A 26,554-nucleotide genomic window follows, 5' to 3' on the forward strand; every position below is an offset into this window, starting at 1 on the left:
AGCACAAAAGAACAAACAAAAAGAACAATTAACTGTCTCACTTGCTAAAGCAATTCCTTCCATTCTCTACATAATGCAATTATCTGTGCATTCTGCTGGGAGGTGTGCTTTAAAACTGTCTTCCTCCAATTCCCCAGCAGTGAGGTCCCTAGGCAGCAATATGGATGTAAAACAGTGCCATCACGCTGATTTTGTTAAAGATACATCAAACGGAAATGAAACAGAAATATATGTAGCAGCTGATGAAATTAAGGTTTCTAATTAATGAATAAAATTTTAGAATTTTTGTTTGCCTACATGCTTATAACAAAGCTGAGGAAGTGTGGGATAGATGAGTGTACAGTGAGTTGGGTTGAGAACTGGCTGACTGGCAGAGCACAGAGGCTCGTCGTTGGTGGTGCAGAGTCCGGTTGGAGGCCTGTAAGCAGCGGTGTTCCTCAGGGAACACCCCTGGGTCCGGTCTTGTTCAACATCTTCATCAATGACCTTGATGAGGGGATAGTGGCCACCCTCAGCAAGTTTGCTGATGATACAAAGTTGGGAGGATTGGCTGACATGCCTGGAGGCTGTGCTGCCATTCAGCAAGACCTGGACAGGCTGGAGAGCTGAGCAGTAAGAAACCGGATGAGGTTTAACAAAAGCAAGTGTAGAGTCTTGCATCTGGGGAGGAATAATTGCATGCACCAGTACAGGTTGGGGGATGAGCTGCTGGAGGGGAGCTCTGCGGAGAGGGACCTGGGCGTCCTGGTGGACGACAGGTTGGCCATGAGCCAGCAGTGTGCCCTTGTGGCCAAGAGGGCCAATGGCATCCTGGGGTGCATTAAAAAGAGCGTGGCCAGCAGGTGGAGGGAGGTGATCCTCCCCCTCTACTCTGCCCTGGCGAGGCCTCATCTGGAGTACTGCGTCCAGTTCTGGGCTCCCCAGTACAAAAAAGACAGGGATCTCTTGGAAAGAGTCCAGCGGAGGGCCACAAAGATGGTGAAGGGCCTGGAGCATCTCTCCTATGAGGAAAGGCTGAGTGAACTGGGTCTGTTCAGCCTTGAGAAAAGAAGACTGAGAGGGGACCTGATCCAGGTCTATAAATATCTAAGGTGTGAGGGTCAGAATGGAACTGGAACAGGCTGCCCAGGGTGGTTGTGAAGTCTCCTTCTCTGGAGATGTTCAAGACCTGCCTGGATGCCTACCTGTGCTACCTGCTGCAGGGAACCTGCTTTGACAGGGGGGTTGGACTCGATGATCTCTGGAGGTCCCTTCCAACCCCTACAATTCTGTGATTCTGTGATTCTGTGATGTTTCTCTGTCAGACTAAAATCAGGTATTCATAGAGCCTTACTCTCCTGCATGGCTGCTATTGCCAAACAAAGAAAGCTATACCAGTCTTTTTTGAGGAGCATTAGAAATACAAAAGAGTTCCTAAATCCTTGTTATGTGGCATGCCATATTCCCTTTGCACATGGTTGTGCATTCAGTTTGCAGTGAGCTCCACAACCTGTTGTGTGACCTAAGATTGGACAAATGCATCTGTCTGTAAAATTAATAATAATTATGGTTGTAGACCACATCTTATGAATTGCCTTGAAAGGCTTATATAAATATTAAAGACTATTATAGGTCAATTATGCTGCACTGAATGTGTCATCAGGGCTGAATGATTTCAGGAAGGGAGAAATTTCTAGGAATGCTGGATGTCAAAGGAAAGAAAGATCAGATAGTAACATAATGGTATCAAACCCTTCAAACATTTTTGTGTTAAGACATTAATTCCTTTCTCCCTTACATGCCTTTATTTTGGGATATTTACTTCCTTCTTTGGATGAGATTTTTGTAATCCTGAGATGCTTTGCTATCACCCTCATATTACTGTTAATTTGGTGTTCTGCTGCTGTACTACCAGCAGTCTGTTTGGAGTGTGAAAGACTCCTTTCCATCAGGTAATTGTATGCTTCTCCTATCTGTAAAGTTCTTGTTACTGAGGACCAAACTTTCTTCCCATTGTATGAGGGAATGTCCATTTCCAACAATCCAACTGGCCTTGATTCTTCTTTTAAGAACTTAGAGTATTATATGAAGGCTTTTTTTTGGTGCTCCATGCCTCTTATTGTCCTTGGAATAAAAGAAACAATCTTTAAAAACTCAGATTTTCTAAGTCTTTGCCCCTAGAAGTGTTACTTAGCAATCTTACACTGCAAAGTGCTGAAATAGCTTAACTAATGGCAGAAGTAATTAATGAGAGAAATAAAGACCAGATCAAAACAGAACTGCAGAGTTTATTTATGAACAATGTTCTTCTCAGATGGGGCTTTCCTAGATCCCTGGAGTGTTCTGTATAATAACTACAGCTTCAAGTAGTTAAGCAATCACAAAATCCAAACAAGAATCTTTAAGACATTTTTTCCAGCTGTATAAGATCCAACAGAAAAAGCTGATGATCACAAGTGAGAATTTTCTATCAAGGCTTTTTTGTCTAGTTAAAGGTCTTTCTTGTAGCTTTTAATTCCTTTTAGTCTTTCTTTCAAGAACTTATTTATCTTTCTGTGTATTGAAAAGAGTTCTTAATCTTAGTGACATCTTCCTGAAGATAAGGAAAATAATCAAGAGATCACGATATTTTTAAATTCTACAGAAGATTTTAATTCCATTCCCAGAGCTACCCAATGGTTGTGAGGTTAAAGCAGTCATATATTTTGGTTTGACAAACTTGTCTTCCTTAGGGCTGTTTATTCAATATTTACCAAAATAGAATAACCATTTCCCATGATTTTTTGGAGCAAGTTGTGTTGCATTTGCTGGCAGATCGTGGAATATAGGTCAAACAGAAAATAAGAAAGTCAAGACTGCATGCAGATATTCATTGAGCTGCTGACTAAGGCAATTTAAAACACTGCAGCTTGCCATGTGATTTCTGGCATTATTCTGGGAGCTACCATCTCCTGCAGCAGAGCCGCAAAACGCCCTGGTTTGTTTAAGCAGTGTGAGTAGTAGGTATGAACAAACCTGAAGCACATTTGAGCTCACTGACATAAACCATTTTTGTGGCAGAGGTGAGAGGTGTTAAGATTCAACTTCTGCGGTTATTTTTAAAATATTTTTTAAATTTTTTTTAGATTTCAGTGGTTCTTCATTAGCAGGATATTGATGAAGAGGCTGAAAAGTAGTTAGATTCATGTTCAGTTTTTCCCACAATGTGGAATGCATGCCAGAACTCCATGCTAGAAACAAATTCTGATTTAGGATTCTTTTAGATTGTTTTCTCTTTCAATTCAGCAGTCATTCCCTATGAAAGCAGACTACATGTTGTAAATGAAAAAGACTACATAACCAGTAAATTTTGTTACTGGCTATTCAACTTCTTCATGTATCTGGGAGAACAAATCAGAGCAGAAAAATGCAAACAGTCCTATGAGTTTTTATTTTAATTTCTAATATGTTTATTCAGATGCAAGTTAGCTAGAACAAGTAGCCACATGTATTACTTACCATTTTTAATTGGTTTTCATTTTTTGTATAAATTCTGTTAACAAGCAAAAAGGTGACAGTGACATAAACATAGTAGATATTTATATATTAAAAATGTAAATATATCACACATTACCAAATTCATGTGGTCAGAGAACATCACTCCTTCTGTTGAGGCAAGGACCTTATAAAGAAAGAAAAATCCCTATGAAACTATGTTCCTGTGTCTTCATTCTGTGCATTATGCAACATCTGCAGATGTGATTTTATTTTATCTAATTCCTCTCCCTGAAACATCCTTTCAGGGAAATTCAGTTTTGATTCCTACAAAGCCCTGCTCCAATAAAACCAGCGAGTGTTAGTGTAAGACTACCAGATACTAGGTATGCTTCTTTCAAAATTCATGGCCAAGCAGGCAAGCAAGCTGCCTTTTCTCCTAGAATGCCTATCTAAGCAGCATGGCATCCACCCTTTTAGTGAGCCAAGCAAGACACAATTGACTATCAGATGCAACGTTTTCTCATCCACTGTAGCATACTGATAGAAGGTAATTCTGATATTTTCCATGCAGAGAATGCTTTCTCCCATGAACTGGGATATAAGTTACTGTTATGAATTATGCTTTGAGAACAAATATATGGTATCATTTTTCCTAGTTGTTATGTTTTAGTTTTAGAAAGCTCTTTGGCAGTTTATTTTTCATTGAAGGATGTCCGACAGATCCATGCATAATAAAAATATTAAAATTGTAGAAGTCCTGCATGAGGAAATGTACTGCTTTACCTACCATAGCAGGGTATATTAATGTTATTAATTTATGCCTTTATATGACCTCAGCTCTCAGTGGTATCTGGTCTATGCAGCATTGTCTGCATACAGCTTTTCTGTATCTAGTACTTGTAGTAGATTACGAGCCTTTCAGTGGTATATTGCTGTAAAAGACCCCATATGAAAGTAAAGAATGTAGCTGTTAATCTTTTCTTCAGGTTCATCTTTTATAGTGTTTGACTTTTGTCAACTGAGTTACTGGGTTGTTTTATGAGTAACCAATGCTATTCAGTCACTTTCTTCTAAACAAAGTTGAAAGAAACTTAGATTTTATGCATTCTCTTTACGAAATAATGATACGCCACATTTGAAAACAGCTGTATCTTATTTGTTGCATTTAAAATTTTAGAGAAATAGAAAAGGGCAAAATTTTGAACCATTTCATGAAATACAAAATTTTTTTTTCTTAAAATACTTACATTATTTCAGCTTCCAAATATGGGCAGAACCTGAAGAGAAAGCTTTGAGTCACCTAGTGTGTTGTCATGGGTCCAAGCATTTGTCTAATTAAATTGGAGGTATCAGACACAAACAAGTAAAACACCAGCAAATATCCCTAGCTCTCTTCTTCTAAAGGATGAAATTGATTCTCTGGAAACTGTTAACCAGCACTGTGGATAGAAATCCCAGAGTCACTGCATGGTTTCAGCTCTCTGTACCTGTTCTTGCCCTGCAGTGTGGACACAGTCTCTGAAAAATCGTTAGGAGACAGCTCTGCTTTCTCCCCATGTTAATACCAGCTGTGTAGTAAGTGTCCAAAGTGTGGACATAGAAGGAGTTGACAGAGATACAGAGCTTTCCTTTCAGTGTTGAACATTTGCCCTTTTTCTTCTCTAAATGTTTAAACATTTAAATATTAAAAGAACTAAGAAGAGCTCTTCAAATAAACAGCTTAAAAAATGCCAAACCTCACACAGCAGGCTGGCAAAAAGAGCCACTAGCAAAGTGGCTAATACTGTACTGAAATCCTGTGTGTACACAAACTATAAAATACCTTAATCCCTGGAATTTTTTCTGTTGTCTCATAATGTAAGACAGAATACTTGTTTGAAGAGACATTTCAGATGTTTGAAATAAGAAAAAAATAATATAAAGCACTGGATTATTTTATGCAATAAAATAACAGTAAATGTAGTCACAATGCCTTGCTATAACTAAACAACCTTCAGTTTGGAATGAAGAGGTGGAAAATGGCATTGTCTTGTTAAAGCTTGGAATACATTTTAGTTATTTTGCAGTATCTGCAAGCTTAATTAGAAACACATGCTGGCTTTATCATTCCTCTGAAATACACAGGTTTTAGGGAATATTGGAGTCTTTTCTAGGAAGCTTGCAAATAATTCCTTTTCTTTATGTTATGAGTAATTGGCATTAATCACCATTGCCTTTGTGATTGATACATTTAACCTTAATTATGTTCTTGATGTATTTTCTTCAAAAGCATGTGAGGAATTAGTTCAGTATTCAGATTGCAGAATCTTAAAGCGTGGCTTAATTTTATTTATTTATGGAGAGCTCTGAAAGAAGTTCAAAACCCTTCAAATTCAAAAATAGGAAAGTCAAAGTTCTTACAGTTCTTATTTACATCATATCAGAGTTAAAGAAAATGTGTTTTAAAATCACAGGTGAGTTTCTTGGTGTGTTGCTTTGAGATGGCTCACAAAAACATTGAATATAGTCTACCAAAACAAAAAAAGTAACTGTGGACAGAGTTTAATGAACTTAGAGATGGATTTCTCTAGTTTTGCTCACATTAAAGTGCATCTTATTTATCAAGCAAATCCTCTTCTTTCTACACTTTTATTTCCCATTCATATTCTGTTTCTTATCAACATCTTATCTGCACCCACCTACTGCCTCAGAAAAACTAGAGTAGTGCTATATGAGGGGCTAATGAATCAGAAGTCAAGTTTAAAGCATATGAAAGGACTCCCTGAGATCCAGTGTGTTCCTGGATAGTGCTCACTTTTTCCTGGAATTTTCTGCATGAGGTTTTCAAGACAGCTCTGATGAGAAGCTGTTGTTAGAAAGCTTATTGCTAGTAAGGTTATAGGAAAGAGTTATGCAAGCGTTCAGAGCAGCTACTTAAGCACAAGTGATTTTGTTTTTTGAGCATAAGCATTCTTCTGTTTCACTCATGGATTCCTGTACCTAAAAGGTTCCTGTCCTTTTCAGCAAAATCTGCATCCACAATCTTTATCATAGGGCAGGATTATGCAGCACTGGCAGTGCATTTATTTCATGGATATAATGAAATAATTTGTTCTGTTTTGCTTCAGATAGTAAAGTAAAACGAAAAACATAAAATTAGAAGATTCCACTCAGTGCTGTGTAATATGTTAATTAGTTAAAAATAAGTAAAGTAAAAGAAAGGGTAATGTAATAGTATAAAGTTAATATAACAGAAAAAATAAGTTAAAACAGAAGGGTAAAAGTAAATCCAGTAAACAGATACATGCTTTCCTTTTTTTTTAATGTAATTACTTTTATGGGAGTATGGGGAAAAAAGTAAAAAAGAATTTCTGGGCAACTACCTATAAGCAGCTGCCAAATCTTCATCCACTTTTCCAATTATTCTCTATTTAGATAAGGAAAATTTATTTTAGCTTACCCAGATTTTCTAACAAATTTGGGTGTGTTTGAAAATGTATGACGTTCTGGTGTATTGTATAATGAGAAAGAAAAGCTGAGAAAAGCAAAACACGGTTTAGAATAACTGATACAAACAGGGACTGGAAGACTCAACAGTTACAGAACTGGCTGTATACCAGACTGCAGACTTCAGCTTCACTCTGGCCAGCATAATCAAGTGATCTCAGTTCTTTCCAGAACACTGTAGTTAACACAGAGCAGAAAAAAGACACCTTCAGTTGTCATTCACAAGCTCTTTTTCTTTCTCACTACTCCAGCTTCTCACCCATTCTTTTCCTTAATTTCAATATAGACCTTTATTAATACAGCAGAAGACAACTACTGTATTAGTTAGAAATGTGGGATCTTACAAGCAGTAAAATGAGCTGTGATTGCATCTTAGGGAATGGGAACATTGACTATAACCTCTTCAACACTGCACTTCTGTCTTGTATGCATCTTCTTGCTTTCTTTTTTTCCTTAAAGTGGCCAATACGGATCCAATAAACTCAAAGAAAGTTATCACAAACCTTTGTTTAGAAATGTTTGTATGTGTGGAGGAATGTAAATACCATTGTCTATTTTATCATCAGTTGCTTTAATTGTGTGTTGCTGAATGATGACTTTCCTTGAACAAAGTTGCAACCTTACTTCCCTAAGGTTGGAACCTGGAAACTCACCTACAGTTACACTGCAGAAGTACACTGCTGTTTTTGTTGCATCTGTTGTTTATGGAGTCATACAATGGCTTGGGCTGCTACTAGACCAGGTTCATTGTAAGGTGAACTATAATTTATTTAAACAAGTGATTAACTTTATTTTGCTTCCAAAATGATATATGAGAACTGTAATGTCTTTGTTCAAAGTCCATCTATACGTATATTTTTAATTTAATAGTAAGTCTTAATAAGCTTCGTTAATCATTTTATGTAAAAACTTTGCCTGCAAAATCAAATTTGGCCTGAATGAGCAGAAAAGCATCAGCAATGTGAATATTTGTTTAATCCATTTCAAATAATTTTTTAAAAATTAGTTTGTATTATGCTGTGTCTTAAGACATGGTCAAGTTAATGATTGTATATGCTTTTTATAATAGATATTATGGAAAAAGTATACTTTTATTTCATTGCTGATAGATATAGTATAACTTTATATAATTTTTACAAAACTTATATATTCAGGTCGATATCAGATGCAGATTTTAATTATGCAGCTGAGCTGCTCTCTATTTACCCTGCCTCAGCAATGTGTCAGATTACGTGTAACAGTTGCTACTGATCAAATGAAATGGAATAGGGCCTTCTCATCTGTGTGCAGAGGCAAATTAATGAAAGTGTATATGCACTTAAGATTTGCACATACCTGTGTATTTAATGTATGTTAACTGTCTGAAACTTTTACCATGATGTAGAATCCTGGCTAGGAAAGAATAATGTCTATACTCCATCTATCCCCACAGTCAACATCAGTTTGCTATAGAAAACAACATTTTTATGCTTAAGAGTTAAGTTGTTACTTATCCTGTGGTAAAACATGCCTTGTATGATAAAAAGACGAAGGTGACCCTAATTCAAATCAGGCAGACTCTCAATGGAAAATATGAGTCATCCATTGTCCACGTTCAAAAATAGAAGTAAAAAGAAATATTTATGAATTCTAGTTCCAATTTAGCTTTCAGTGTTTAAAAAAAGACATAAAAGAAAGAAATCTAATGCTGAAGCTGAGTAATAAAGCTGTAGAAATGTTTTATATTATGGCATCTGGTTATAAAAAAGACTTTTTATATACTTCTCTGAGATCCAAATGTGAAACCTGTAGTTTAGAGGGCAGCTGGCATGCAGGAATTCAATATATGAGCTTAATATTCCTGCTTGAGATTTTAACTGTTCTGACTTAGGAAGAATTACTGTTATACACCATACGGCCTTACAGGTCCTTTAGAAATATCACCCATGTCTCTTATTTCAGAACAGAATAAGTCTGTGAGCCAAGGAAAGGAGGACTATTTATATAAAATTAACCATCGGATTAAAGCATGTCAGGACTCATGGCAGTGTTCTAAACTCTATAAAATACAGTTACGTGGTACAAGATTTTCCTTCACAAAATAAATGTTATTCAGTTAAGAATTGCTGAGCCTTTTTCAAATTGTTCTTTCTTGCAATAAATTGCAAAAAGGTCCTTGGTACCAATGTATGTGTATCAATATAGGCTTCTTTTTCTTTTCCTTCCACAGGCGTATTTGTGCAATCTATAAAAATAAAATGGTGGAAAATTTTCTTTGTCTTTATGCAGAGATAGGTAACCATTCCTAGTACAAATAAATGGAGTTTGTGAGGCAGGGAAATCTTTCAGTTTTATTACAGTTCTTTTGGACTTTGTCTACAGTGTACTTCTTAAGGCTGTATGCTGACTAATCAGTTCAAAGCTTTATGTTTCAGCTAAATTTGTTTAATTTATTTTTTTCTACTGTTGATATTTATATTGGTTTCGCCAATATAAAGAATATAGATATAAAGAATTATGTATAATTCTTTATATATAATATAAACAATTCAGATTTTTTTGTTAAAAGGTTAAATAGAAAAAGAATGCTCGTTTCATCTTATACAACGTTTGGGACAAAATCCATTTTAAGCCCAAACACAGAAAATTATCGACATGACTTAAATTTCAATTCCAACAGCTTCTTTTAAAATGAAAGTAAGCAAAAAAAGCAAGATGTAGATTTTTTTTTTTATTTATGTTTTGATTTGAAGATTGTATAGTAGGAATCAGTGTTTCAACCATTAGCTATGCAAATAATGCTCACTCTTTCAAGTATCCCCATTTATGTCAATTTGTAAAAGTAAAATTTCTTCTCATGAATACAGATTTGTTCTGGATCATTGCCCTCAGATTTTCCATGTGTTTTGTTGGTGGTTTTTTTTTTTTTGGCTAAAAATAAACTTAGATTATATTGTTCTCCACCATAAAATTTTTGCCCTTGTAAACAAAAATATACGGGAAAGATATGCGATGAGATGACCTGGAATGGAATGTTAGGGGCAGAAGCATGTCACCACAGAAGAAGATATGCAAGGTCTGCAGTTATAAGCCATGAAGGAAAAATTTCTTTGTTTCTGTACCATGGAATAACAACAAAATATTCTACGAAACTCTGGAGAAAAACAACAGAATAGCTACTGTACTTAAAATTTGAACTTTTTGTGAATCCAAGATCATTTTCAACATAAGTTAAACCCATGAATTGGGTTTTGACATTGGTAAATCAAGTTTTTAGCAATAGCAGTGCACATGACTGAATGCTATTGGAATAAAGAGCAATTTGAGATCACGTGCTAATGAGATTTAGCAGGGAAAATACTTTCCTGAGAAAGAAAAAACAGTTTGATAGGAGTGAATAGTTTGGTAACCTGGTGAAAAGTTAGTTGACAGCAGGTCACATGAAGGTAATTTGGCTTTGTGCTACTCCTGTGCCTCAACAGTAAATACTATATCTATATATATCATATAGACATATATATATGTCTATATGTCTTATCACCAGATACATTTTTTTTGCAATTAACTCTCACTTTTCTTCCCTTCTTCTACAAATATTTTTCTCCTCAAGCTGTACTCTCTTTCCTTCCTTTCTTTCCCTTCTTCCTTCCAAAGAATTTTGGAGAAAACAATTTGCTGGGCTTCAGTAATAAATCTTTGGATCCCAGGTAACGTGATGGTAATGAGATCTGTATGGAGATGACAGTTTCCACAAGCATTGCCCCATTTTGAAATGGTGGTTATGCTATTCATACAGCCTGCCTTATTGAGATTTCAAGATCAGGTGTCTCCACAGAGTGTGGGAACTTTTTGGAACAGACCTTTTACCTCTGAACTGAACTGTGAAATTAAGTGTAAGACATGTAGAAAACTAACACATATAAAGGAGAAAACACAGACTCAAGGACAAGTAAGTTTATTTCTGAGATGTCCATGACCTATGTCCACAGTGAGAAGCTAAGCGGGAAGAAAAAATAGAACTCAGAGGTATGGATGAGATGTACACGAGAAAATGACAATAATGAGGTAATACCTAATTAGAACAACAATACTTTCACAGGAGGCTAATGGGAGTAGAGTTGGGGAAACACTTTCTTTCTCACAGAAGAGTTAATCAGTACTATGAACTCAAGTAAACAGCATCTTTAGCTTGAAAAAGATGCCAAAATAAATATCTGAGAGTTGCTTATCTTTCATCTCACACAAAGAAATAAAAACCAGATTAGATCTTCTTTCCTTTTCTCATAGCTACATAAAATAAAGATTGTCCTTGTTATCCTGAAATATTTGGCAGCAAATCTTAAATAAATAAATAAGTAAAACATCTATCAATACAATATATGCCTCCCCCGGTACGTTTACATGATGTCTGCTTCCTATCTGTAGGACTAATTCTGGACAATTTCTCCTGAGAGATGCCTTCAAGAAAAAGGCATCTATAGAAAAGGCCACATATGAATCTCTTAAATGGTCCTCTTAAAAGCTCACGTTGGGAAAAGGCATTTCTCTGTGGGCCTAAAGGACTAGAGGACATAAGTACTTCTGGGTTTCTTCTCTTGGTGCTGCATCGGAAGACAACTAAGATTTGTTTCTTGTTTCAGGAGATCTGCACAAGCAAAATTTTGGCAGATTTCTGGGAAATTGCATATTTGACTTGCTGCCCCAAAAGGCTGACTGTGGCCTCATGAACTCAATACAACTTCAATAGAGCCAGATCATGTGCCATTGTATTGCTGCTGTTTCTTCCATTGGCAAAATTGGTTCCATATTCTATTTCTATTTGCATATTCTATTCTATTTACATTAAGCATTGGTTCTCTAGGCCAAATTACTGTCCTGAAGACACCTGAAGAATCTTCACAAGATATCTAAGCTGCAGCTCAGATACATGGCTTTTGTAGCTTTGGGTTACTGGAGCAGTTTGCTCTTGGAGTTTGCTGAAGGTCTGCATGGATACATAAGGCAGCACGTTCTGTGGCCTGGTGTAGTCTAGCTTGAGCCAAACTGCTTTTTTTTCATGACCAAAACCTCTTTAAATTAAGGGAGTTAATTATGGTTATAAAAATTACAGCATAATGAAAATATTAGTGCTTAGCAGATTTTGTAACTGTCTGTTTCTCTTCCCTAGCTATTTTCTGCTGGAAAACTTACTGGCTCCAGAGTAGCTGAGCTGAAGGCAAAGTACAACCTGCTGCATGAAACTGTGAGAAGGTACAATATTTACAGTTTTCTAAGTATATCCTGAAGCTTCAAAGTCTGAAGTTAGGTGTGGTAGCTGTGAGTCTGCCCTGCTCTGTTGAGACAAGGGATTGTGGTTGTAGTTTGGTGCCAGGCTTCAGCTCTTCTTTGAGTAGAAGGAAAAGAAGAGTAGATAGTATTGTGTTACTGGGCTGAATAGAGTGGCAGGACTCCAATATTTGCAAGTCTTTGTGACTAATATATTTGATCCTGAAAACACAGGATCCTAAAGTTAAAAGTCTTAGTTTCATCCTAATAAAATGGGAAGCTAGAATAAGGCTTTGGCTGTGTAAAAAATCATTTGACTTTATTCAGAGCAGTGCACATCAAATATTTTGGAGAAACAACATTTAAAGCAGCACTTCTAAACCAGTTCAATGCCGTAGAGGCTCCAAGGCTGATGCTCAGAGCTAAACATATGATGTGGATTTTGGGTTAATTGATTGAAAATGTTTCTAGCACACCAGTGTTCACTGAGATGAAGGAGAAATCCAGTAGCTACTAAACATGATCTACATTTAGCCAGTGTTAATTTGAAACCTGTCTTTGGCTGGAAAAAATGCAATCATGTCTATACTTACTTTATTTTGTATATTTTCATAGCATTTTTTTTTAATATAAAACATATTTTTTTATAATGGCAACTTTTTTTCTATAGGTAGTATAAGTGAAATATTGCCTGAGGGAAAACAAGACCAAACTCTTTTATACATAAAACTGCTTTAAGCCATGCACCAGAAGTGTTTTGGATGATAGACTATAGCCTTCATTCTCTTCATTGTTTTCACAGAAGTATGCAATTGCTGTATTTCTGCAAGAAAGTCAATTGGAGGGAGTCACAAAGCACTCTTTACTTGGATTAGCCATGTGTTAAAGCAGAACACTTACACATGAATGCACTAATACTAATTTCCACAGATTAATTCCTCCTACTTCTGGAAGAAAGCAAGGGAAATCAATAATAAAAAGTTCATCACAATCTCTGCTATATTTGAGGACTTTCCAAACAGTAAAGGCGAGATTCATTTGCCCCAATTTCTGTAGATACACACAGCTGAATTACATACCTAGAGGCCATTAGTACTCAATATCAGGAACCATACACTTTCTTCTTTGACAGACATCTCCAGGCATCTATTTTTGTCCATTGATTATAATCAGAGTCCAGATGATAGGGTGAATACATGTTTATACTGTTGGTCTCAGTCAACTGAGGTGAAACCCTGCCCACCCTTCCAAAAAATCAGACTTCTGAAGGCAGAAAAATAATAAAATTTCTAGTGTGCTTATGACTCGTGTCACCCTCTTTTCAGTCTGTACTGAGCAAGACCTTTTGGGATCATCTGTGAGGCATTTGTCCTTTTCTTACAATTATTAAGAAGAATCAGTACAAATTTTTAATTTTTAGTTCTTCAGTAAAACTCTGTGGATCAATAACTCATTTTTACACCTATCACAGTTGAATTTCATCACTTAACTGGTCCCCAAGGCAGAATGTCTTTTGTTTATCAGCACTGTTAAATGCTGTGCAGAAGAAAGTGATGCTGGGTGAGAAAGTCTTCAAACTGAGTGTAGTTCTTTCTTTTAGTCATTGGTATAACCTAAGGGAAGTTCAGATTGAGTATTAGACTGGGCTAGACTAGACTAGACTAGACGAGAATAATTCAGTTGGAAGGGACCTTCAGAGATCATTTAGCCCAATTGTCTTAGGGGCCAACCAAAAGTTAAAGAGGATATTATCCAGATGCCTCCTGAACACTGAGAGGCGTGAGACACCATCCACCTCTCTAAGAAGCCTGTTCTATTGCTTGTCCAGTCTCACAGTAAAGAAAGTTTTCCTAATGTCCAATCTGACCATCTCCTGCTTCGTACCATTACTGTGCCTCCTATCATTAATTACCAGGAAATGGTAACTAAGAAACTTAAGAAGAAGTTCTTCGCCATAGGGAGATGGGCTTGGAAAAGGCACCCCAGGGCAGTGGCCATGGCTCCAAGCTGTTGGTGTTCAAGAAGAATTTGGACAGTGCTCTCAGACAATGAGTTTGAATTTTGGATGATTCTGTGTGGGACCCAGGAGTTGTACTCAACAATCCTTGAGGGTCCCTTCCAACTCAGGATATTCTGTGGTTCTATGACTTTATGAATAAAATTTTGCATACATCTATCTCAGAGGTAACAACATGGGATTTATGCACCATGAAGAGTGTAGATCCCTGTGACAGTTCTGTCAAACTATTGCAAGTGACCTCTTGGTATATAATGCAGGTCTGTCTAATGTGATGAGTGAAATTAGTAAGCGCGCAGATTGTTTTAAGGCTGCTGATGGAGTACACACTGGTTAGTGCATACTGTGGTCCTTTTCTTAGTGGTAAATACTTCATTATTTCTCGGTTTCAGTTTTACTTAATTTGGTATTCTGAAAAATTGAGAGATGTCACCCGGCAGTCAAGATCCTTGACACACTGAGTCAGGCTGTTACATGTTGCTGAAAGTCTGCTGCACTACTGAAGTTCTGTGAACAGGCTGCCTTCCCTTTCTGCTGTTGTCTCACCCATCTGTTTTGCAGTGAGGCTGCATCTGAAGCTTAAGTACCTTACCTCATATTTCATCTTAGAAAACCTCTTTGGCCAAACAGACGTGTGGCTCAATTGTGAGTTGCACAAAATGACAGAATCATAGAATGCTTTGGGTAGGAAGGGACCTTTAGAGATCATCTAGTCCAGCTCTCCTGCCATGGGCCAGCACATCTCTCCCTAGATCAGACTGCCCAAAGCCCAGTGAGGAGCCAAATACAAATATTCTCACACAACAAGCTGTAAGAAAGTAATAATAGTTCATTGATGAATTTGGAATCCTATCTTCTTAACTCTATATGAAATTGTTAGTCCCTTCACTAATCCAAAAGCTGCTACCTCACACACTGGGCAAACATATTTTTGCACACATGAGGATCTAAACATTTACACTGTGTAGATTTCCAATCATTTCTTCATTGGAATTTAAACCTTCACGTGAAAAAATACTGTTGGTAGCTATGAGGAACAAGATCTGGTATAGATTCTGTTTTTTACTTTATTTTTTTTTTTAATTGCTTTTTCCTTTTTATTACCTTGAAAAAAAATAAATAATAAAAGTTTTGTTTTTATGGAAGAACTTTTAATGTAATTTTATATAAAATTATTTATATAAAATTTATGTTTAATTTATGTTTAATGGAGGAATTATTCTATAAATGAATGTGTATTATTGCATCCAATTATATTTTCTCCCCAGATCAGTTTCATTATTTTGACTTATTTAAGTAAGATTTAAGCATTATTTAGGATCTTGCGTAGATACCTCAAACAATTTTCTCCTTGAAATATTATTATATAAATACGTCAAAGCATGAAGTTCATGATAAAGACACACTCTTATATACTGTTTCTCTGTGGTTTTCTTATTTTCTGTTCTAAAAAAGGAAGTGGTTATTTAACTAGAAATGTTACACAAAACAAAACTCTTTCTTTGTTATTTCAGCATGTTCGTACCATGTAGTCGGCTGTGTATTTTATGTTTTACAGTTACCATCCTAGTTCTGTTCTTTGTTGTGATGTAATTTTGTTGTTACTTAGCTTGCAATGTACTCACAATTGTCATCTTTGAGCTAGAATTTGGTGTAGAGATTCTCAGTACAGGAGACAATAATTTTTTAAAAATAATAAATTACATTTTTTAATTAATAAAGGGCAAGTGATTGAGTTCTTTATTCTTCCTCATTACTTCTGACTAACTGTAGCATGCCATTGTGTACAGCTTACAATTCAATAATATTGAGAAGGCATGTACAATGATAGCAATAGCAAGAAGACTAAGTTGGTCTATCAAACAATGTATAATAATTTTCACACTGCAGTTCAACAAGAATTTTCCATAATTACCAGTGTATTTTAATAGCAGCTTTTAAGATCCATTATTTGGCTATCGCCATGCAGGCTCATAAGCATATTGTGAGCACCAGTCTGTTAGCACTGACAGAATATTAAAATTTGTTGTTTTCGTGAAGCCAAACTTTGGTGGCACAGGTGATTTCAGATGATCCCTCAGTTCCACTAATACGTTTCCAGAGAAGTCCACAAATGTAGTTGCAGCCTCAGATCATCAGGTGAGCTGCTTCAACTGCTGGTAACACTCCAGCAACAGCAACACATGGCTCAGCACTGGGTACATGTCCAGGAGTTAGCTAAGAGCATTGAGGTGTTGCACAGCCCAGGCTGGGCCCTGTACTGATGAATACTGCCCTGATACTGGTCAGCACACTGATGTGATAAAACATTTTGTATTGTTGATCAAATCCCTTTCCTGTGTTCTTGAGTCAGTAACTTGTGCTGAAAGGGGTGCATTTACTCTCTGTGAATGGGACTTTTACTACTGAATTTAATTGTTTAGGATTTAACCTTAATTCTGGTTTTCATCTTCATACTTGTCTGTTGTCACTGCTGGTCACGTGGGAGAAAAAGTGCATTTTTCTCATGCCAGGAAGCAAAGGTTCCAGATTTTCACTTCCGTCCTTTTCTGCACGCTGTGTAGTTACTGAAGCTAAGCAGTAAAATGTTGCTTATCCCTCCAGAGTATTTCAGTTATTCAGAATGCTTTCCATGTAATCCGTGAGTTGAACCACTACCTGATACCAAACACCCCTTGGGTTAAAAAGAATTGCTGTCTCTTCACTGATTCTAGGAGGTGCTAGATGAATAACTCTGAATAACTTGGACTAAGTGACCATCTTTCATCTGGTTAAAATTAAATGAGATTAGATGCAGAAAATCCCCTTTCAACAAGTCTCACTGTTCTCAGGAGACAACACAGGTTTGAACTGACCTCAGGAGGTCTCTGGTCCAACCTCCTGTTTGATCAGGGTCAGCCATGAGATCCAACCAGATTGCACATGACTTAATCCAGTCCCATCTCCAAAAAATTGCTTTATATACTACAGAAATGTAAAGAAATGTAAGTATAATGCTTGTGCTTAGATCTAAGTTTTTCTACTTAATATAGCTTACAGGAATCTGAGATCCAGCTGTTGCAGGAAGCCAAACGTCTTAGTGTAGACCTGGAACAACAGCAGCATGAACTGGAAAAAGCAGAACAGTTCCCTGAAGAATCTTCCAGTGAAGTCTGCCGATTAAGGCAACAGCTTCTTAATTGCCAAAATGAGTACAACGTTATTAAAGAAAGAGAGCATGAAATTCAGTTCAGGATAAAATGGTAGGTGATAACAATCAAATCTCTGCTTGTTTTATCATAGTTTATCTAAAAAGATAATAACAGAACGTAATTCAGTCTCCACTATACGTGGATCTATTTCTTGACAGCTATTTTTAAGCAAATTGCAACAAACTTGCCTAATAAGGACATTTCAGAGATTAATAAAATTATTCCCGTGTGTGGTTTGTAGATAATTTTTATTTTAGAAGGTATCCTCTGAAATACAACTTTAGTTTTAGCATATTGTACCATTAATGTTTGGAGAGGCAAAACTTTCAGCACCAGTTCTAGCCTAGGATAACTTCAGTACTAAGGACACCTTCATTGCTAATGGCTAAAGTATCTCAGAGCTCTGGTGACTGGGATTTTATGGAAACAATGTCATAAATAGACTCAACGCTATTTTAACATCAAAAACACATTTTATTCAGGAGTTTCTACTCAGTTATTTAAAATAGGAAAATCATTTCTATACTCTCACATCTGAGAAATGAGAAATTTGCTGTGAAAGATGTGAATATTGAAAATTTTATAAAAAATTATTACACAGTATTGTACTGAATCATTTACACATCAGTGTATTGTAGTTGGTGCTTCTACAGTAAAATTACAAACAACGCTATTGTACTTTTAAAAATACGTTCCTATGGAGATGAGCTCATATTTTCACTTTGTGGAGTGTTCACCATTTTTACCTATCTTCAAACCAGCAATACTTCAGTTGGCACATAAGGCTAGATAAGTAATGTCAGCAAGTCAGCAGTTAAAACTAATCTTCTACAAGGAAATCAGAAGCAGTGTATGAGCTGCATGGAGTAGATTTTTCTGGCAGTTCTTCCTTGATATTTTTTGAAGAGCCAAATGTTTTCTCTAAGAGGGAAACTTGAGAAGGAAGTTAACTGGGAGTGGGAGAAATAGAGAAATCATCTGGAAAAAATTATTTGCTATGAGATAACTAAGCATCATGAGATTTCCTGACAAATTATTAAATACAGAATGTATTGAAATTTACAAGCAATCCAGAAACACACTGTTCAAAATGTCATGCTTTTTGACCCATTTCTCCTCACTCATTACAAACATTTCTCACCCATTTGTATTACATTTCCAAAGAAATGGTGGGTTTTGTATGATTAAGGGATATCTACTCATACTCTACTTTTTATCTTTAGTTAAAGGGAGATTTCTATGTCCTGCAGAAACACAACTTAGATATTCAGTTACCCTTGAACATTTTCTTCATTGATCCTTAAATTTGAATTTAAAATCTTATAGCGTCAGTTAAAAATATATATGGTTTGGGTCAGCAATAGTGGGAAAAATGTTATTTCACTTTTATAAGAAGCTTGGTGATGCACTGGAACAGGTTGCTCAAGGAGGCTGTGGATGCCCCATCCCTGGAGGCATTCAAGGCCAGGCTGGATGTGGCTCTGGGCAGCCTGGACCGGTGGTTGGTGACCCTGCACACAGCAGGGGATTGAAACTAGATGAGCATTGTGGCCCTTTTCAACCCAGGCCATTCTATGATTCTGTGATTCTATGATTCCTCTCTATGGCCTCTTGCTTTGCATGAGATCAAACCCAGTTGTACGGTCTGATCCAAAGTCCATATGGCGCAGTACCTAAGAGCGACCAAAAGCACAGCAGTCATCCATTTGTGAGACAGAGATTTCACAAGCCAAATGCATTCCTCTTTATTTAAGAATCCTCAGCTGATCCCTCTTCCTTCAACTTTTCCTGTCTCCTCTTAAGCCAATATAAACTTCTGGCATTGCAACACTCTGGGCAATGAGTTCTGCAGATTAACTCCACAAGCACTTCCACTTATCTATTTCAAGCCTAAATCATCTGTTTTGACTCCTAGCAGCTTCATTTCATGCTGGTAGTTGTACTGGATGAGGCCAGACATCTGGACCCCTATTTGTCTTCACTGCTGCAGGATGGTTTGATGGATCTCTGTTGATGGATCTCTGTTTGATGGATCTCATTTATCTACATTCTAAAGTGAAGAGCCACAGGTTTTTAAAACATTCCTTATTCAGTGTTGTGCCTCATGGCAGCACCAGGTCTCGTGCCTGTTGTGGGGTTGGTGTGAACTGAACATGCCTCAGTTACCTGTGGATTTGCGCTCTGGGAGAGAATACACTAACTTGCCAGAGATGAGAGGGATTTTTTTTTTGCTGAAGAAGGGTAGAATGAATAGGACTGGCAGAGTAGCATATCAATGTGAGGAATGAATAAATGAATGTAGATGTGGAAACAAGAAACAAGCTATGGAGAAAAACAGACAGCAGATGTTAATATGTTTGTAAAGAAGGAATGCATTGGTTTGAGTAAAATAAGTGGAACTGAGGTTGCAGAATAGGGTAATGAGTAGCAGGTTCTCTAAGAAAAGCATTGATGTAAAATGAAGAACTCTGTGCCTGATGGTTTTCTCCACATAATAAATTATACCTTCTGACATGTAGGTCTGCACGAGCAGTCTCACAGCCTGGGGGCAAACCTCACCAAAGATACTGTAAGGTGTCTTAGAGTCATTTTAAGGTGTTAGGTGTCTGCTTGGTTCCCTTCATTTTTCAGAAGGATAGAATCTCCTCTCGCAGTCCGATCTCTCTTGGCCATCGGTCTCTCTGGAGCACAGTTTCCCTTGCTGTCCAACTGTGTTAATATAACAGTCCCAGCTGTGCTTGGCACTTACAACAAAATTTCGGGAATTATGACTAATGGCTGTTTAGCCTGAAAACAAACATATTGCTTATTTACCTTTTTGAATGGAACGTGAAGAAGAAAAGCCTTTGAAGGGAATTCGTGTCTCTTATCTATTGCTTTATCTTTATCTTAGGAGTCTCAAGTAAGATCTTGCCTGCTTAGATGGAAGCAAGTGTGAGACTCTGCAGACCTTCCATTTCCTTGTTTCTGTAGTCCCTTCTTTTTCTCTTGAAGAATGATAGTGATATAGCATAGCACTCTTGGGGTTTTTTGTCACTTAAATATTTTCTCTCTGTTCCGCTTCCATCTTTCATTTCCTGTCTTCTTGCCTCTATAAACATTTTTTTTTTCCAGATCATATACATTTTTCAACATCTGAAGGTGGTACTTCATCTTTTGTTTTAATTACTTATTGTTTTGTACAACTGGAAGTGCCTCAGTAAGAATATAGACTGAAAATGGATTGATATGATCAGCAAAGATGGGTTCTGTCTTGAAGAAAAAATTTATTTTACTGCCCATGTGAGGTTTGGAGCCCTGGCTTTTGAGATAAAACAAGGAAGTGCTGCTTTGCTTTATTTGATCATAGCACCAGTTATTGCTCATTACTGATAAATAATGAATTTGTCATATAAATGAATATATGACCTAAACTTTAAAAAGTAAGCAATTAATTTAAAATTAAATTATTTATACCTAGAGTCTGTGTGGTTAAGTGTGCCTGATTCTTGAAAACAATTTTCTCCTGAAGCCCCAGTCTAACCTGCAGCCCTCTGTTGTCAGCAACTGCGAAATTGCGAGACCCCCCCGCGGGGTCTGATGTGCTAAGCTCCCTCCCTGCTCTAATGATTGATGTGTGATGTAGGCCCCTAGGGGCGTAGACGAAGTAATTAGGCTATATAAGGTAGTTAATACGTGTAATAAACGCCATTTTACTGCTCATCATATTGGTGTCACCTCAGTAATTGGCCAAGCTGCGGTCTCCTGGGAAAGCGGAACGGGCGCGTACTGCAACAGCCCTCATAGCCAGTTACCCAGCTCACAAAATGGCTGCTCACTCAAGTCCTGTGTGCTATTGCAGACAAATCAGGATTGCAAAACAGATTTTGTTCTTGTACAAGCATTACAAGTATGGAAAATTACTTCAATGCTTGCAATTATTTCAGTATTAGTCACTGAGCAATTAAAAAGGGAAAAGTTTTTATCCGTAGTTTATCTAGTAAAGAATTACAATTAATAAATAAGTTAGATTACAGTTTGAAGTTGGTACCAGCTCATCTTATGACTGCATTCTCCAGTGTGTACAAACTAAACAGCGTTAAGAGCCTTACAGGAATGCCACGCTGGCAACTTGTCAGCTCTGATATGTTCTTGTGGTCACTAGCTGGGAGGTTTGTAGTTGTGAAGTGCTGAGCACTTTCTATGGTACCTCAGCAGTCCCAACTATGTGTAAGAGCAGTTGAAGAAGTTCACTTCCTTGTGTGTTGGGATTCATGGCATTGAGAATGTTCTTTTGCTTGCGGAGGAACTGAAATGGACCTCTGTTGACAACTACCACTGCATTTCTTAATCTCTCTGACAATTTTATTTTATTTCTGCAGCAGTTTGCAGCTGTAGACATCTCTGAGGGAAAAGTCTGGAATGCATTTTCATTAATGGTCCAATCCAATTTTCCACATGCTTTTTTTTTTTTTAACTCATTACATCTGCATCCGTGATAGCTTTAAATGCATGATTCTGCTATTGAACTTCACAGAGATAAGTAGAAGGTAAGAAACACTCACAAACACTCCTTTCCTGCTCCCAGATGTATGCTCCTCTCCCTTTCCATTGCCCTAGTCCACACCCACAAGTCACTTCAACTCTGAGAGCCAGTTAAACTCACTAAAAGAGAAAAAGAAGTAAAAAGTCTGATTTGGTGATTTTTAGCTGTTTTAATGACTTATGTTGGCTCACAGAGTAGTTTCTTAGGAACCCTGGAGCTGCCTTGAGGATTCTGTGGCCAAGAGCTGAGGAGAAACCTAGAGCTTTGAGATGCTCAATATTTACTGGTGGTAATCTATTAAACTGAGTCATAACAATTCATGAAACCATATCCTCACGAGGGTAAGATAAATCACACCAATAGCACTCACTGAATGCACAGAAAGAGTTTTGTTTTAGCACCTAACTTAAGTCCAGATTTGAAACATTCATTTTAAACTTGAAATGCGATTTTTAAAGGCAGTTTTTTGAAAGGGCATCCAATGGAAACAATTTTCAGAAACTAAAATAATGTTTTGCCAAAAAACTAACAGTGTCACGGAGAAAATACGAATTTTAGCAAAACAAAATGAAAAAAAGCAATCTGCAAAAGTGAATGTTAAGTATGTAAAACTAATGTAGTAAATTCTTTAGATGTTCACATTTTTTGAAATTATTAATTCAAAAATAGTAAATAAATTTCCCTTCTTCATTTTTCTATTCTTTTTACCCTGTCTTTCACCTCTTCCTTCTGCCTCCCTTTTTTTTTTTTATCCCTTCACTGTTTTCTGTGTAATAGAAGTCAGCATGCCAGCTCCTCTGGCAACTTCACTTGGTGCTTGCAGTGTCCTGTTGACCTTGTTTATGTCACAGAAAACGAGGTGTTCAAATCATTTTACTTTTGATGGATGGCAGAGTCTTTGTTGTGAGGTTGGAATGGCTCCACAGGAATCTGTCCTCATGAATGAGGAATGTGACAAAAGAAAAACAGTGTCAACTATGTTCTCCTCCTAATTTTTTTGATTGTTCTTTTGATTGTCTGGCACAATATAAAAGAGGGCACAATGCAGACTGATGATGACCACTGCAGTACGTCTTTAATCCATTTGAGCAGGACTTATTTAATCAGGTTCTGTGGCAGTCAGACAGTTGTGGATATTTGTGCAGAGTGAACATTCATTACAATTAGTGTGATTATGCCAGTCCCAAGGAGTCCTGCTAGGAATCCTGCCCACACATACTGGGAATACAAATTGTCACTGTTAACTTATTAATACACTCAGAAAACCTGTCAGTAGGTGGAAATATTGAGTTTGACCAGCACAGCATTTCAACGTAGGTCTCAGCTGTAGTTCAGAGGCATAGTACATGGGAACAAATATTCTATCACCAAATCAAAGTAGCTCAATTTTCATCACAGTTTGATCCCTTGTTGTCTATAACCAGTGGGACATAAAAGCAGTAACTCCTGAACCAACTTCAGCAAAGAAACCACCTGATGTTTCTGTCTGCTCAGTTATACTTGCACTGTACAGTGCAAGATATGCCTGTGTCTGTCTGCGATCTTGTTCTGTGCAGTTTCTCAATTTTGAAATGGAACTTTCCTTTATAAATATTGTCATCATTTTGGGGGGGACCGTTGACCTAAAATTATTTGTTTTTCTTTGAAAAACTTTTCCTGCACTCATTCTCTCTGGCATTCAAATCAGTTTTCAGACACAGCAGTTCCCATGGAGGTATTATTGCACTCTGCACAAACAAATATACGTACGTACTGTAAATAAAAAGCTCTACTCTGTGTCTTTATTTCCTCTTTGCTCTTCATCTGAGTCAGACCTTGTTCTTCACGAACATTTGAATTGCAACACTGTCAGCTCAGCTCTCTTTTAACTGTTTTATTCCCTTGACTCAAAAGTCTTTATCTGGGGCTTATGCATAGAAGTTTTGCTCCTTTTGTTTGAAGAAAAAAACCACAAAACATAAGAAACCAGTTACTGGGAAAAACAACAACAAACAAACAAACAAACAAAAACAACAACAACAAACACTAATAAAGAAGTGACCAAGAGATCTAAAGGATTCTCCACGAGGAGGAGGCCACCAGTCAGCTGATCTCTCCCCACCATTGCTACCACCCAAAAAGCGAACCACCACCTTGCAAAGACTGAAGCTGCCCCTGGAAGGTGTCCAAGAAATACTGATGGGTGGCCTCTCTTCAGCGTGACCCACATTCAGAAGACCTGTAATATCTACCTACTCTGCGCAGTCAAGGCTGCTCCAGGGTTCTCTTGCCACAATTTACACCCTCGAGTGACACAACTATTTCATGAAAGCCTGTCTGCCTCTGTTAATTCTCCCTTTATTTAAAGAGTGGGATAGCAGATTCTTGCAGACAACCCTGAGGCTCCAGGTGAACTGACCAGCACATCCTCATGTTGGAGAAACAAAACACAGATTTATTGCTTGAAGTTGATTCTTTTGTATATCTGGGACAAATAGTTTTGTTTCACCTGCTCCTTAGTTGTAATCATTACTCATTTATAGCTTGAGACTCAAAAAGTGTCATCACAAATATTAATTGTATTGAGAGAACCTGCTTACTAATCCCCCACCAGTGCTACAATGACTAAAGCTCAGTTTGGTTGTGCTAACATGCAAGCTGCTGTAGACCATATACCTCATTTAGGTTGTTGTTCATTGCATGCACTGGGGTTGTACTGATGTATTCCTTCATTAAGGCTAGTTTGTGATATTTGGCAGTTTTTACCTATCTGCCATCAAGAAGCTCCTGTTTTAAGTCTAACATGCTTGCTCACTCAGCTCCATTTTTTGTTGTCACTTCAACTTTCTCAGGGCAACATGGCTGAAAACACACCCAGAGCTCTCCTATATTTCCTTTCCTCCTTCTGCTCTCCATCATCTGTCTCTGATGCCAGACATGAAATTGCAATGGTGTTGGACATAGATGATCTTTAAGGCCCTTTTCAACACAGGCCATTCTATGATTCTGTGGTCACCTTGGCTCTTCAGTATAGTTTGCTACTATGTCCCATTGCCTTGGCCTATGTCCCTGGTCACTTTTCAGGAGTATTTTGTCACAGGAGCCCATTTTAGATTTGAGGAACTTTACTTTCAGCTGTTTACAGTGTGAATGTGAACAATCAAAGGAAGAAAGTTTCACACCCCCAAGTGCTCTTTCATTGGCATGTGGTCTCTTTGTGGATATACTTTCCACACCTACTCTTTCCTTTTCCTCAGCTCTATGTTGAAGTGCTGTGAAGTGTATTGAAGTGTGTAGCATGTTTCTGATTCTCTAACTTTGTTAGTGTTACCACAAGGGTGAAGGAGGAACAAAAGCAACCGTACAGGAGGTGGTAAGACTGAGAAAGTCCAGATCAAATGGTTAGATATGTGAACTAGAATAAATGCTGTTTGAGTATGACCTATCTTTTAGTAGAGAGCAATCTCTGTTTACATCTGAACACCCTTAAGCTGTCCCTGATGATAGCTCACCATATGTGTTGGTGGAGCAGAACAGAGGCTTCAGTACTTGTTCCTTGTTTGACGTATTACTAATACATCTAGCTCTGCTTTGATTCTCCTGCAGTTTGCAAGAAGAGAAAAGACTTCTGGAAAAAGACTATGAAAGAATTCCAAAGCAAGGTGTAAGTATGAAATGTGAGAAAAGACATGTTTTCTGCTCTGTCTGCTAATATACCAAAACATCTCTGAAAATATTTTCACAGTGCATGGCTATAAAGGTCTTTAACTTACGTAGAAAGATAGATGGCTGATTTTATAGGAGAGATGATAGCAAATAATTCAGGTCTGATGACTGTAGGCGAAGCAGTGCTTATTTGATTGATAAAAGATCTGGATATTCCTAAGTTTACTCAGTATTTTTTTACAGTATGCAGCAAATGGGTAAATATAGCTACAAGTTATAGGACGTGAGTATGCAAAATACTTCTGCAGTCAAATTCTGATGAACACATGCATATTTGTTGGAAATAAAATTCTGCTAATTATCAGTAGAAGAAAAGATCATATTTTATACCTTGTAAAAAATGTTAGCATCATTCAGTGTCAGTAAATTCTGTAATATCTGAAACATCAAACAATGTAAAGGGATCTCATCTCCTACTTCATTTTTAAAGGAAGCAGATAAGAAAATTAAAAAAATGAAAGAAGATTGTGATGAGCTCCTCAAAGAAGTAATCCAAAGGAAAGCAGAAGTTAACGCAATGAAGGAAGACATTTTATCCAAGCAGAAGCTGATGATAATAGATAAGAAAGAAGTGGAAAAGCTTCTGGAGGTCCAGGATGGTTTAAAAGTAACACAAAACTAATTATGCACATATCTTTGTGTTTGTGCACGTATGTGTGTGTGGGTGCCTGCTCTTGTCTAAGGATGCAGTGAATCTACAGTGCAGTCTAAGGATGCAGAGGATGTTGCTTGTCATTCCAACTCATTTAATGGCATTACAGTATGGATTTTATCATTTTCCAATAAGCATGAGATATACTGCTGTCCCATATTCACTGTTATTCCTATAGGAAATAATAGAAGTCATGGTTTTGAGTAAAAGTGCTTTGCAAAATGTCGTGTTTGCTATGTTGTGTTATTGTAAGGCTCCTCTAACACATCCAACTTAGT

At 37.2% G+C, this 26,554-nt stretch overlaps 1 protein-coding gene across 1 annotated transcript in view; it reads left to right on the top strand.

Moving 5' to 3' along the window:
* CCDC146 (coiled-coil domain containing 146) overlaps nucleotides 1-26,554 on the top strand; it is a 70,429-nt gene that overhangs the window by 20,766 nt on the left and 23,109 nt on the right. The window contains exons 5-8 of the mRNA XM_052680791.1: nucleotides 12,089-12,171; nucleotides 17,236-17,445; nucleotides 25,505-25,562; nucleotides 26,055-26,231. Coding sequence (XP_052536751.1) covers nucleotides 12,089-12,171; nucleotides 17,236-17,445; nucleotides 25,505-25,562; nucleotides 26,055-26,231 — 528 coding nt within the window. The remainder of the gene's footprint in view (nucleotides 1-12,088; nucleotides 12,172-17,235; nucleotides 17,446-25,504; nucleotides 25,563-26,054; nucleotides 26,232-26,554) is intronic.

Source organism: Tympanuchus pallidicinctus, unplaced genomic scaffold (genome assembly GCF_026119805.1).
Source record: "Tympanuchus pallidicinctus isolate F22 unplaced genomic scaffold, pur_lepc_1.0 scaffold19, whole genome shotgun sequence".
Lineage (NCBI taxonomy): Eukaryota > Metazoa > Chordata > Aves > Galliformes > Phasianidae > Tympanuchus > Tympanuchus pallidicinctus.